Source organism: Cyanistes caeruleus, chromosome 5 (assembly GCF_971803275.1).
Source record: "Cyanistes caeruleus chromosome 5, bCyaCae1.hap1.1, whole genome shotgun sequence".
Classification (NCBI taxonomy): Eukaryota; Metazoa; Chordata; class Aves; order Passeriformes; family Paridae; genus Cyanistes; species Cyanistes caeruleus.
In genome coordinates, this window is record NC_141705.1 from 78403676 (window position 1) to 78417330 (window position 13655).

At 37.9% G+C, this 13655-nt stretch overlaps 1 protein-coding gene across 42 annotated transcripts in view; it reads right to left on the reverse strand.

Annotated features, from left to right (window-relative positions):
- Positions 1–13655, reverse strand: part of BLTP1 (bridge-like lipid transfer protein family member 1) — a 115493-nt gene that overhangs the window by 32811 nt on the left and 69027 nt on the right. For 37 of the 42 annotated variants that reach the window (XM_086890541.1, XM_086890585.1, XM_086890584.1 and 34 more), the window contains 17 exons: positions 13198–13268; positions 12521–12694; positions 12104–12224; positions 11113–11262; positions 10635–10762; positions 10319–10521; positions 8731–8928; positions 7888–8099; positions 7499–7650; positions 6470–6620; positions 5608–5760; positions 4126–4366; positions 3348–3496; positions 2697–2916; positions 1862–2020; positions 711–886; positions 444–619 (listed from right to left, as the gene is read on the reverse strand). In XM_086890541.1, the coding sequence (XP_086746667.1) occupies positions 444–619; positions 711–886; positions 1862–2020; positions 2697–2916; positions 3348–3496; positions 4126–4366; positions 5608–5760; positions 6470–6620; positions 7499–7650; positions 7888–8099; positions 8731–8928; positions 10319–10521; positions 10635–10762; positions 11113–11262; positions 12104–12224; positions 12521–12694; positions 13198–13268 (2834 nt within the window). The remainder of the gene's footprint in view (positions 1–443; positions 620–710; positions 887–1861; positions 2021–2696; positions 2917–3347; positions 3497–4125; positions 4367–5607; positions 5761–6469; positions 6621–7498; positions 7651–7887; positions 8100–8730; positions 8929–10318; positions 10522–10634; positions 10763–11112; positions 11263–12103; positions 12225–12520; positions 12695–13197; positions 13269–13655) is intronic. The other 5 variants (XM_086890586.1, XM_086890578.1, XM_086890548.1 and 2 more) reach the window with 1 other exon arrangement.

Consider the following 13655-nt stretch of genomic DNA (forward strand, 5'->3'; position numbering starts at 1 on the left):
TATGCTACTAACATAGCAATCATCCAGTTCCATGAAACCTAGATTGGCATGCAATCATTCCATTATATCCTAAAGGTTTGCACAAAATTGGTCTGGGGGAGGATTCAGCATTTTCACAAAAAGTCACATCATTATTATTTATGGGATTAATTATTAAACACCATTTCAGAGACACTCAAATTCCCCCACTATTATTCCCACCAGCTCTCCCCCTTTCCCAGTCTCCAATTTTCAAAAGCAGCAGAGATTCAAACGGTTACAATTCCCAAACCATTCCATAGGAAGATTAAAAAAAATACTTTAGCAGGAAGACAGAATGAAAGATTAGAAGAAAAAAGGGTTGCTCCTTATCCGATGAAAGTGCTTTGAAAATCTGTCAGGACATGAAAAGCCTAATTTCTGTTCTTTAGCCAATACACATATTTTTACATCTCTCATCATACCTTCGGGCTCTCTTGCTTTTCCTTTCCTTTGCTGTGTCTGAATCTACAATATCTGCTCTGAGGCAATCCAGAGTTCCTGAGAAAGAGAGGTACTCTCCAAAGTACATCCTGTAGCACAGGGGCATCGCATCCTGCGACTGAATTCCCGTGTAACTTAGCAGAGGCTTGAAAACAACCTACAAAACAAAACCCAGCCATTTGGTTACGAAGGCCTGGATTATTTCCACCCTCTTGCTCATCCATTTGGTGATGTGCAAGCCCAGTTACCTGCGCATCTGCCAGCTGAACTGCAGGAAAGCCCTGGTTGCCCTCTTCTACTCCTGCAATGTCATCCTGGCTGGTGCTGTGCTGCGAGTGGGTGCCATCCAGGGTGTTCTGGTCGCTGGACAGAACTGTGTTGAAGTCTGAAGCAGAGGGGATAGTAGGAAGATTGGGTGCCACACCTGGAAAATAAATACCCATGGAACACTAACACCACAGCAAATCTCACCACCACTGACTCGATTAATTCAGCGAGATTATTTATATAGATAAACAAGCCACAGTGAGGTCTGCAACCTCACAAAGGTGGCATTCAGGACAAAGAAACAGCCTGATATTGCTGGAACACGTAGAGATTGTCCAATTCAAATTTGGAAAGAGTCTTTCTGCAGAGAAACACATTCCAGATCACACAGGAGCCACAATAGTTAAGCAACACGTACAGCACGATGACATTTGTAGGATCAGTCTATTGGTTCAATATTAAGAACAAACTAAAACAATTTCTTATTGCCTAAGATTAATACAGCACAGGTGAAGGAGCGTTAACAGAAAAAAGATTCAAGTACAGCATTAGCAAAAAAGAAAATTAAGAAACACATTGAAAAGTTGGAATGATGACAGGCCAATAAGAAAAATAAATGAGCTGCAATAAATTGTTAAACATCTGGTTTTTAATACATCTAACACTTTCAGAAATGTATTTTTTCTTCATTCCCTTACACCCATTCCTAAGTTACTCCCAAAATACATGTTAATGTTTAGTCCAAAAACTGAACTGAGAAAGAGCAAGGATTCCAGTGCACAAATCACAAAATAAGCAGATGAAAATTAGATCAAAAATAGCCAACACAACCATGGAACTTGACCACAGAAGATGATTTCATGGCTTAACTTTCAGCAGCTACACTGACAGTTCCAAATGTAAGAAAAAGCTAAATTTTCAGAGCCGGGGTAAGGCAAAAGAAAACAACGGTTTTGCTTAAATCCCATCTTTTAATTTTCCAGGTTGCTGGCAAGTCCCACAAGTAATACTTTGAACCAATTAAGTCCTGCTGAACATAAATCACTCTCTCAACTGCTTTCAGTCAGAATGTGGCAAACACAGGCACAGCCAGCCCAGAACCACCTGGAACTCAGCTGCAAATTAGCAATACCTGTTGGAAGGCTGTTGTGCCCAGACTTGGTGGCCGGACTTTCCTGTACGACGCTTCCCCTGTTGCCCACAGCATTGGACATCCAGTTATAGAAACTCACAGAGGAAGGCTCAGACAGCAAAGGGTGCTCAGACAACATGTCTGTGGCCACGGTATTTCCTGTGCAGATAAAGCAGAAACTTCAGCATTTCTTGCACCCAAGTCAGCAGAAACAAGGAACATGGCACAATTTCACTGACAACACCTATTTACTACAAAAGTAAGCCTAATTCTCAAGGCTTACTGAACTAAATTATGTGTCAAACAGCACTACAGGTGCTACCACAGAACTTATACATGGCACTAATGGATGTTGCACTACACATGGCTTTGCACTTGCTCATCTCTACCATTTATTAGAGGAAAAGAGTCATTAAGAAACCAAAATACCTTTTTTTCTGAACAGTATTTCAGTCCCTGACAGCGAAGGAGAGAGGTTTTAGAGAAGATACAGTATCATATACAGTATGTAATTTACATATAAAGAAAAACTGATAACAATACACTCTGAAAATCATAAGATCATAAGATCTTATGATCAGAAGATCATAAACACTTCAATGTTTCAAGCTTTTAAAATATTTGTCGAATAGTGAATTCTAAAAATCCGCAATTTATCATATTCAAACTACATTACTGAAATATTAGTTCCAGCTCTCTTCTTAATCTACTTACAAGGTCAAGAAAAAACAAACACAAAATGGTTGTTTCCTTATTCATTCAAAAAGACTTCAAAATTATGCTACATTCCATCTGTTTATGTGACATCATACTTTTTTTTTTTGCTACATCATACCTGTTCTTGTTAAAGAACTGCTTTTAACTGCAGTTGAACTTCTTTGAGGAGTCCCTTCCAAAAGATTGTGCAAGCTAGGAAAGCTCCCAGTGAGATAGCTGAGCAGACTTTCCTTCCTTGGACTTTCCCTGACTCCCATTCCAGAGCGGCCGACGTGCACTGGCGAATCCGTAGCTGTATCTCCACTGGTGTAACTCAAGGAATGATATGGATGGATGCCCTGCAAGCAGAAAACAAAGAAATTAATGAAGTATTGTAGAAACTGCAAAAACAAAGCAGCATTTGGTCTGAAAATAAGGCTGGAACACAATTATTTTACTACAAGTTACCGGAAAGCTTTGCCAGTCTTTGACTTTGTATCATGATAGTTAAATCCTTGTTTCTGCTGCCATAAATAAAAGATCAAAGGCTATAAAAGATAGGGTGCATCCTTTAATGATGCACATGCAGTCAACTGGCAAGAAAAACAAAAAAGAATAGATGTAGAATACAGACCAACTGCTGGAGCATCCTTTTTGGGAGGTCAGGAGCAGACCTTCCATGTACTCTAGTTACTTTTTGCATGCCTTTATTCATCTGCAGCCACAGAACTGCTCCTGAACAGGCCAGCTACGACCTCCTTTGCCCTGGTGCCCAGCCCTGCGCACTCACCTTTATTTTCAGCACAGAATCGCTGTGAGTGTGAGTCTTGGACAACTTCCTCATGATCTCAGCACCAGTGACGGGCCCGGAGGAGGCGCTGGCAGGGGGAGGGCGATTGGCTGTTCCTTCCAGGAGCATCGTGTGCTCACTCACAGTAGCTGCACCCAAGCAAACAGTTTTCCTCATTCAGATATATTTGGAGAACCAAGATGATCTATTATCAGGCACATTTATCTACAAGCAGTCACGAATTTCCAAGTGCTGACACACACCTACACAGTGCTGTCTGATTTACAGACAAATAAGAACACCTCAGACAGGGGTCTGCTGGGTTCTGTTTAATAATCCAAGTGTTTCTGCTTCATCAAAACAGATATTTGAGAGAAGGGGGTAAAAATTTCCATTATACTCTATGATTACATACTAGTTTCTCACACAAACATCTTTGTGTTTGCTCTCTTAAAGGTGCTAACTGCTGCCTGGCTTTCAATTGAAAGGTAGCAAATAATTAAGTTGATTTATTTTGTGCAGGAAAAAACAAGATAGAAAATGTGAAGAAAGAGAGATCTCCTGTTTTGTTTTTCCCTGAACAAGCACCAATTATTGGAATACTATAATTACCATTGTTAGCAGCAGCTTGAGAATGGAGGTTATACAAAAAAAGAAGCTGATAATTCTAAAAAAGGAGACTGTCATGTGTCAAGCATTAAAACTAAGGAAGATACAAATGTCTGAGAGAAGCTGCTTGTCCCTATGAATCTTGATGGAGATGATAACACAAAAATACCTGCATCAAATTCAAATTCTGCTCCATCAGCACTCGTGTCACTCTGAAGGCCCCCTCCATTGTCCAGTCCAAGGCCATCCTCATGCTCGTGGCAGGCATTTGGCTGCAGTTTCATTGGCTGGGTTGGTCTGTGCAAGCTGACTCCTTTAAAGGCTGGGGTGACTACAATGAACTTCATCCACTGCCTTGCTAAGGCAACCAGACCTTTCTTTAAGGTCACTAAGGCAGGAAGGCCATCACTCTTTAAATAAAAAATAAAAAAATAGAAAAATTCATATCACAGCATAATGAAGCAAACTGGAAGGCAGAAAGAGTCAAAGCTCTCTTAAATCTCTGTGCTTAAGAGGCTTATGACAAACTTGCTGGCAACCACAAGACATCAAGCAAGAAGCCAAGGAGCTGAGAAACAAAAATTACAGCTTCATTGAACACAGCAAATACATTTATCTACGTGACCTGAGGATCTAGCCCAAGGGGCCAAAAATAAACAACAGGAAGCCAGTTTGTTAAATATGAAGCTAAAAGTACTTGAGTATTTATCAGGCTCTGAACTATGGGCTAAGATTCATAGCAACTCCATACAAACTCCATTAAAAAGATTGTTTTTTCCATTGTTCATAAGCAGTATTTTAGGAACATAAATCTGAGGTTAAATATAGGGATTGTTTTGATTACATCACTGAATTGTCCTAAAGAAAACAAAAGCTTGGTATTTTGACCACAAAGCAAACTGTGCTATTTGTGCCGCAAACTCTATTCTTGATCGCTGGCTCTCAGCTGAATACGCTGAAAACCAAAGTGTTTAAATCTGACAGCTGTAGAATTGGATTATGAAAATGACACAAAATCAGGAATAAACACTCCTCCCTTATGCCTGATGTTTGTTCAAATAGCTATTTCCCACTACAATCTAGACATTTACATTCTAAAGGCATCAAGGAAAACATTTGATTCCTAAACCCAGAAGTTTGTACAGTTCTAGTTCCTTCCTTAAACTGTCTGCATTACCCCAGTTTCTAGAAGACATGAAAACTAGTTTAAAGGAGAGAATTTGGAATAAACTAACCAGTTCATGCACTTGCCTCAATAATTGAGACTTATTCAATTTTAAAACCATGAAAAATGAAATCTTATAAAAAGGCCATTGAAATATGATAGAGAGGTATGATAATGACACCTGATAAAAAAAGCCATGTACAGTTTTAAAGCTGTGCCTTTTTGGTTTATGATCTCATGTATTTACTAATAAAATACTTTGATAAACATTACTCATATAGACAGGTCATAACAAAAACAGCAGATGTCAAAGAAAATGAAATGAGAGAAACCATATCTAATTATCAATTTAAAGATGCATATGAGTTTGGGTTATATTTTCTTGTTTGTTAACCTTCCTCAAACTGTTGCCAAATTTAAGACATTAGAATTGGCATATTTGAAACTAAAGGACTGAGATATTTCCAGTTTTCCTGGGTAACTCACCATAGTGGCATCCTCAATAATGGAGTAATTTGCTTGATGAAGGTAATGGTGCAATATATTACAGAGTAAACAAGAAGGATTTTCTTGCAAGAAACGAGCCACTTTGGTAAGCCTGTTGTACTTGCTTCTCAGAGGGAAGTGTACACTTTTATTCTAGATTAAAATAAAAACATTTTCAACATATGAACATACCTGCAAACAGAGCATCAATGACAAGATTTCACCTATGAGACAGCAAATTTCTAACCCCATTTTGAACCTCTGCAATAAAGATTTTCTGCAACAAAGATTTGCCTCATGGGTACCCACCTAATTTTAAATACCGCATGTGAAAAATCATTCTGGATGCATAATTATTTACATGAAGCAATAACAGAAAAGCCTAGATTGAAATTGCAGGCCTTATAAAGTTACATCTGGACTAAGAGACCAAAGCCAGCTGCAATTTCCAAAGAAACACTTTATTCCTAGTTTATTAGGTCATCCATCTCACTGTGCAAGACAGGATTTTAGTGTGGGTATCACATCAAAATCTTCCCACTAGATAGTGCCAATCAAACCAACAGCAAACAAAAACACTTGATAAAATATATACTAGGCACTATAGCTATATTTCTTACTCTTATTTTACCTGGAGATGCACTCCTCTAAGAGGAATGAGACTTCCTCACCTGCTGTAACAGCTCTGAAGTACTATGTACAAAAAGCACATCTTTTTGTGAATTCTTGTGACCAATTCCAAAGGCTCACAAGAGATGCTCTTAAGTTTGCCAGCAACAACATCCAGAATTCCACAAACTACGTGCTACCTATCACACTGTCCTGTTCTGATATGCTCATTGATTTTATAAAGGTCATTTACCTCTAGAGCTTCTGTCATAATGCACCCCATAACAGCACAGATTCGCAGGGTTCCTTCAGTTTCCAGTTTATTTAATGATGACTTCACTTGATCAATGGGAACAAGCCAAGCACCAACTGCAGGTGTTGCTGTGCTCAGGAGGTTCAGCTGCCTGTGGAGACAAATAAAGAGAAAGGGGTGTTCACAGGCAGCAGCAGCAATCAGCAGGATTTTCTGATGCTGTTATAAATGACAGTCAAATCGGTGGGACACTGATGCAAAGTAATAAATACAGACTTACTGCCCAGAAAACAAGAACTGGCAAGAAGTACCTGAGGCAATTTTTGTTTTACTCACTCACACACTCATGATTCTTCTCACTTTTACTATTGTCATTCCTTCCTTTCCCCATTTGTATTCCCTACTGAAATCATACAGTTTGAAATTCTCATCACTGACTGAATCCCACATGAAGTGTTACATGTCATGAAGGACTTTTGCTAAAGGGCTCAAGCAAGAGTAATAGAGTATTTTCTAATTTATGGCTCTTTACTGACAGACTGAAATATTTGGCTTATTCTACATAAACAATCTGAAAAACCAAATCTTAGAAAGACAGAACTTGAACTTTAAAGTGCAATGGCAGTCAGACCATGGATGATATCAGGTTGAATACCAAAAGCACTGAGCTGTTTTCTTCACTAGCATCTCACCTACTCAAAGCAAACATTGTCCCCTGCCTTTCCCCCTCAAACATTTCTATCTCACCAGAAGTTGCTAGTGAGGGCTTTTAGTTTCATTTGGGTTTTTTACTCTTCCTTTTTTTTTTCTTTTAACCACATCTAAGAATTTTTGAGCAGCACTTCCACAGAAATTACAACAGTAAAAAAGTGAAGCAAGTCTTACTGTGATATATACAAACTCAAAATTATCATTTCCAAAGAGGCTTCAAAAATTATTGAAATTCCATTCAGAACCTACCCAATACAAATGTGACTTAACAAAGCAGAACTGCCATTTTCTTTCTTTTAAACAGGGAAAAAAATATACCTTGAATATATATGGGCTGGGGAGCGCACATTGGTGGGAGCCGCAAAACTAAACCAAATTTCTTTGATTGTCAACTTCATGCTGCAGGAGTCAGGGGGAGGAGGCATCAAGGGGATATCTTTTTTCAGATCATCTGATTCAACTCCTTCATCCTTCAAAAACAAGGAATCATGAAGTTAGAAGGGAAATTGTCTTCCAAAATTATTACACTCAAAGGCACTAACATACCATACATGCTCATAAATTTTTTTTTTCATGTCATTTAGGTAAAGAAAAAATAACCTAATGCTGTCCACTAATCCTCCCAAAGGACCCTGCAGAAAGCTGGAAGTTTGGTGTCTAAGCAAACAGGATAAGTGACCAGTCATTTCTACCCAGCTTGAACACACCTGCTCATCTGAAACTGAATTTCCATTAATATCTGAAGAGGGACTGATTCTGTCACAAGGGAGGTTATCTTCAGACACATCAGTGTTGTAGCCACTACCAGTGGGGGAATCTGAGGAGTTGTTTGATGCAAGCAATCCGCCTCTTTCTGTGTCTCTTGATTTACCCATGACTCCAAATGTGTTATACAACACTGCCCCAGACTGTCTTCCCCCTGTAAAAATACCCAGACTGTAAAGGTTGGCAGCACATAAAGAGCTCTAAGTTATGCCCCATAGAAAAGATCTGTACTTAAGCAGAGAAATACACATGATTTTGGTTAAACAAGATGCATTACCATTTTATTCAACAGCTTATCACTACCATTTTGAGCTTCTGATGGTTTACCACAAGCAGATGAAGAGTACTCACATAAAGGCTTTTAAAATATTATTCTCTAAAAGAAAAATAACTTGGATGACAGAAAAAACACATTTACTGTGGGTTTTTTTTTACTTTTTGTAGCTAGCTTTCCCCTCCCAGAGCAAAATTCTGGCTCTATAATGTACCTCCTGTAGATAACGATCACTGAGTGATCACTGAAATCATCAATTTCAACCTTAAGTTCAGAAACTGATGAAACCAGTTGATATGAAATTATTTCACACTTTATTATTAGCGGTACTTACAACTAAAAATGTCTTTATTGTATAACCTATGAGATTTATTTACCACAGACATGTACTATTCAGTATCACCTAGATTCAACAAGTTCTAACCAAATAATTGCTAAGCCAGAAGACCTAAGAGTAGAATTGTCAGTAATCTCATAAAATAAAATAATATACAACCTTTAAAGGCTTTACCTTTTATAGTTAAATTTTCAATTCCACACTCAAACATGATCCAACCCCACTTCTCTTGACTAGGACCAATTCGAGCTACATCTGGAACAGCTTGTTGATCTGTTTCATCCACGAAAGTAAACTCATCCAACTCTTCCAAAGTAAAAAGAACTTTTGATTTCCCAAAAGGAATGGCTGTTATTGCACAAGTTCCAATATCTGTGAAAATAAACATATTTACTACTTTGTTCCAAAATGGAGAAAACTTTACATCTTGCAAAAGCTCTCTGAAGTTTAGAGTGTTTTGGGGGGTAGTTAGGCCTTGAGTATTCCTCAAACAGGAGGGGGAGGAAAAAAAAAGAAAGAAAAAGTTTAAACTTGAAGCACAAGCAAGAAAAATATGTACAAAAAACGAGGAAAATAGCCTTGCTCCTGGTGTGTTAATATGGGCAGGATAATTTTGAACTTTGAAAAAAATCCAAGCACTGAGCAATATTTTAAATCATTTTATACCTAAATGTCAAATACCTCAGGAAAAGAACTACGCTGAGTCACTTTATAGCCCTTCTAATCCTTACTCTCTGCCTCCAATTTATAACTGCATTCACTTTCAAAGTAAACATGAAATGCTAAGATCCTTAGAAAGGCTCTTCTCAAACCTTTTAAACAGAAGATGATGGCTTTTCTCAGTTAGAACTCCAAAAGTGGTGCTCTTGAATGTCTGTAGACTACTTGACACAGGGCACTACTGCTAACATTCTACCCACAGCTGAGTAAAAAGGAAGGTAACAATTTCTCTGTTTCGTTTTCCTCCAATTTCATTTGCTCACTCATCTTTGCACAACATTGGGATTTTCTGTTGTTTATTTATTTATTGATTGTGTATTTTTTAATCATCCTGGCTTTACAGAGTGCTTTCTCATGTCTAAAGACTCCTGTTCCTTAAGGAACAGAGTAAAAATTGGTATACATTCCGTCAAAACTAAGCAGTTCAACAAAAACTGCCTCTACTTTTGGTCATCTTTTCCTGGTTAGTTTTTCCAGGATCAGGAGTTATAGCAGAACTCATAGCTTCTTGAAGGCATTTCCTTAACACAAACAACAAAAAAGTCAATTGGGTAGAACTCATTTTCAGCTTTAGAGTCATTATAGCTACAAATCTCCAGGTTGTCATGCTGAAATTGCTGGTATGACAAGCACAATACTGAAAGTGTTAGAAAGGAGTAAGAAAGCAAACAAGTGTAATTCATTCCCTGCAAAAGGTGACAAAAAATGGTAGCTGAAAAGAGATCAGCTGGGAGGAAGGGAGCTCAGGCCTCCAATTCCAGCAGTGTGGGTCATTATTTACAGGGAAACACACATGTGCCACACAACCTTCTTTCAAGTTTGTCTTGACAGCTTTTAGTTTGCCCAAGTTTAAATCTAGCACTTTGTGGAATAGTAATTCATCCCAAACTTCTTTTTCAAGTGTCTGCAAAAGCTCTGGGTGCAAGTTGCTTTTTATTCACGTTGATAAGAAACTTCCAACCAAACTACAAGATCAAGACCAGCTGTAACCACTTCTATTAAAACTTAAATTTCCACATTTTAATATTTTCAAGTTTAATACCTGTTGTATCAAGACCTCTAAGCTGTCCATGAACACGATGGATGTTCAATTTAGCAGCAATTTCTTTTCCTTTTTCTGCTCCAGAATTGGATCTCAGCGAGCCAGAAGACTGGGGCTGCATTTTGCTGGTTTGGATGTAACGATCAAACGTGACAGAATTCCTCCCAGTTTCTGCATTGTTTGAAGGCTCTTCAACTATGCCCCTTTTCAATATCAGGGAGGAAAAAAACAGTTAAGCAAATCTCAAGACAAACAAAAACAACCAAATGAAATATGTCTGAAGTTTATGCCAAATAGTGACATGTACTATTCTCACCTGTTCATACGAACTTGAGTAGCAATTCTATCAAAACACAAAGCTACTAAGGAAACGTGGGTCACGGTTTTGCTGGAAGAAACTCCTGGGGATTCATCCACAGATGCTTGAAGTAAACACAGGTTCACCTGTACATAAAAATCCATCAAAGAGAAAAGACAGTTAGAAAAGCATGTTACATTAATCACTGATTTCTGATACAACCTTATCTTATACTTTCAGTGAAAAGAAAACTAAAACCATCACACCTAGAACATAATTTAAAGACATGGCAGCCAGTTACCCCTATGGTAGTTAATATTTAAGTACTGCATGTCTACCATCATAAAATTAAGCAGCTCAAGTATTCAAAACTCTAGTTCTCTAGCACAAATGCACAGCTTCACTTCAGCTTTAGAGGAACAAAGAGGGATGCAAAATAAGGGTAATTTTGTGAGGCACTTTCCTACTGATAAGTTAAAAAAAAAAAAATTGCTACCTTTGGAACTGTAACATTGGCCTGAAGACCTTTAATTGTCACATTATCTTGCTTAAGTGAGAGATTGGTCTGTGCTGGTCCCTGGTTTGTTATTCCTGTTGTGGTGGTGGTGTCTATTTTTGTTCCTCTGATGTCTTGCTTTGAAGACAACTTGAAGAGAAGAGAAAAGTAATTTATTAGCACAAACTCAAGAGTTGCCGAGCTCAGTAGTAACAGGAAATTTTATTAGCATTGAGGCAGAAAGAGATTCTGACTTCATTTTAGTCAATTTACCACGATTTCCAGAACAGGGGCTGCAGCACTTAGAGGTACAGTAGGTTGAAAACCGTAAGGGCAGCAGTGCCATTCTGCAATAAACTTGAACAACCAGACTTCAGCTGGAAGTTTGAATTCTACACACGTAGGTTAAATAAAACAACTTACTATGAAGCAAATTATTAGTGTCCACCACACTGTGAAGACTAAGAAATCATAAAATATAAATATGGTCATTACCCTTGGACAGAAAGAACACCTAATTCTGTAGAACTACCATACAATTCTTTTTAAGTTAAATTAATTTTTTAAGGTCTCAGATGAACTGCAAAAAAACCCACAGGCACTTTCACCACTCTCCCCAACTACTATAAAATAATAAATAACATCTCACTGAGATGAATGTAATGGTAACTTAAGAATACCAGCTATAGTAATTTCAAAGAACATAATGGGTCATTTGATCTCAGGTAAATTACTCTAGACCATCATCCAAATCCGGTAAATTTGGGTAAATAAAAACTACAGACCTTCAATCCTGTAAAAGATTTCTGGACAGTGAAAGACAATATGTATTTCTGAGTTATGAAAATGTATGTAAGTATGCATTCCAAATCAATATAGCATTTAGTTACTATATCTCAAAATAAGAAATTCAGTTAAAATATTTTATACATAAGACACAGAAAAGATTGCTCTCTAAAATCCATGAGGATTGCCCTTGTTCCTTCCTCACATTTTCTGAGAAGCTGGTCTTGCTGTTCTGCACAGCATCCCTCAGGACTTTGCAGTGCAGGTCATCCACGATTGCTGCCGGGTGCCGGGAGCTGGCACAGTGCACCATGGCCTCGATGTACCTGCCAGGGGGAAACAGCCACAAGAGACCACTGAGACTCCCAGTTTCACATGGCACACCATCAGCCACGTGTAATCAACACACAGAGGAAAAAGCAAGCACTGATAGACACAAAGGGCACTTCCCATTCTTCCAGCCACCTCATCGGAAATGCAGAATTACATCCGCTGGGCACCAGGCCCTGCTGTTCCATCAGCCACATTATTCAATCCTTTCACCAAAGCCTTTGCTGAACAGAACAGCTGTGATTTTCGACAATTTTTAGTCTAAATTTTTATTTTATCAAAATAAAATTACCTATCCAGTGCCTCTGCTACAAGAGGAGTCAGAACTACATCCACAGTTCCTTTTACTTCCACGATTGCCGTTGTCCGTGTCTGGAAGACTGGGTGATCCAACGTCCACTCCTCTGTTATTGTTTCATCATCTGTATTCTCTGCAGATTTCTTATCCAAAGGAGTGTAAGGTGTGCTAAAGAGGTCAAACACACATCAATGATCAGGCTTTGTGAAAACAAATACCAAAGTCTTCTGGTATCATTTCAATTCTTAATAAAATCCATATAATTTTTAAACAAAATCCACATAATAGAAGTTTCTTCTACCACATATCTTAGAAAGTACAAAAATACAATTCCAGGATAAGGCCCTCCCTCGATTCAAGTTCTGCTTCTGCAATGAAATGGATATTTGCCATTAGCACCTCCAAATTCATCTAAAGGAAATCACCATTTGTAATCTTGAAAAACGTACAAGTGAAATAATTTAATGCCTGCACTGTGTACTTTCTGTTTGACCAAACCCAAATATTTCATAATATAGAATGATTTGTTCTGAAATAGATCTGGCACCAAAAACTATTGCTGTAAATCAAATTTTGAAAGGGTTAGCGGGGGCGAAAGTATTTCAGGAGAGTACCAGGAAAAATCTACTCTTGAAAAATATGCTAATAATGTCAAACTGTGTTCAACTTACTTAGATGTTGATCCTGTAAGCTGCATGCCTCTGTCCAGTAATGAATTAGCTGTGAGACCCTGTTTAACAATCTAAGATAAAAGTGCAAAGAAGTTGATTACATTTCTTCCATATATGATAAAAACCCCAAGGGATCTTCAAAAAAAACTCCCCTTAAAGCTGTTTTTCTTAAAAGAACCCTTAGAAGCATATTCTCCAATACAGGATCCAGGAACTGCCAGGTTAGCTTTTTAAATTCCTTGAAAAATCAGATTACATTGCTTTTACATAAACATTGATTTACTGCTTTCAAAAACCCCTTCAAATAGTAATCTACATAAAGTTTGCATCAACACAAACCTTTTCTGCAAAATGATAACAAATCCAATTCCAAACACCTGTTTTTCTATCAAGTCATTTCCATTATTTTTCATTTATTTAATTTCAACTCCTTCCTTAAGCATGTATGCTCAAGTCCC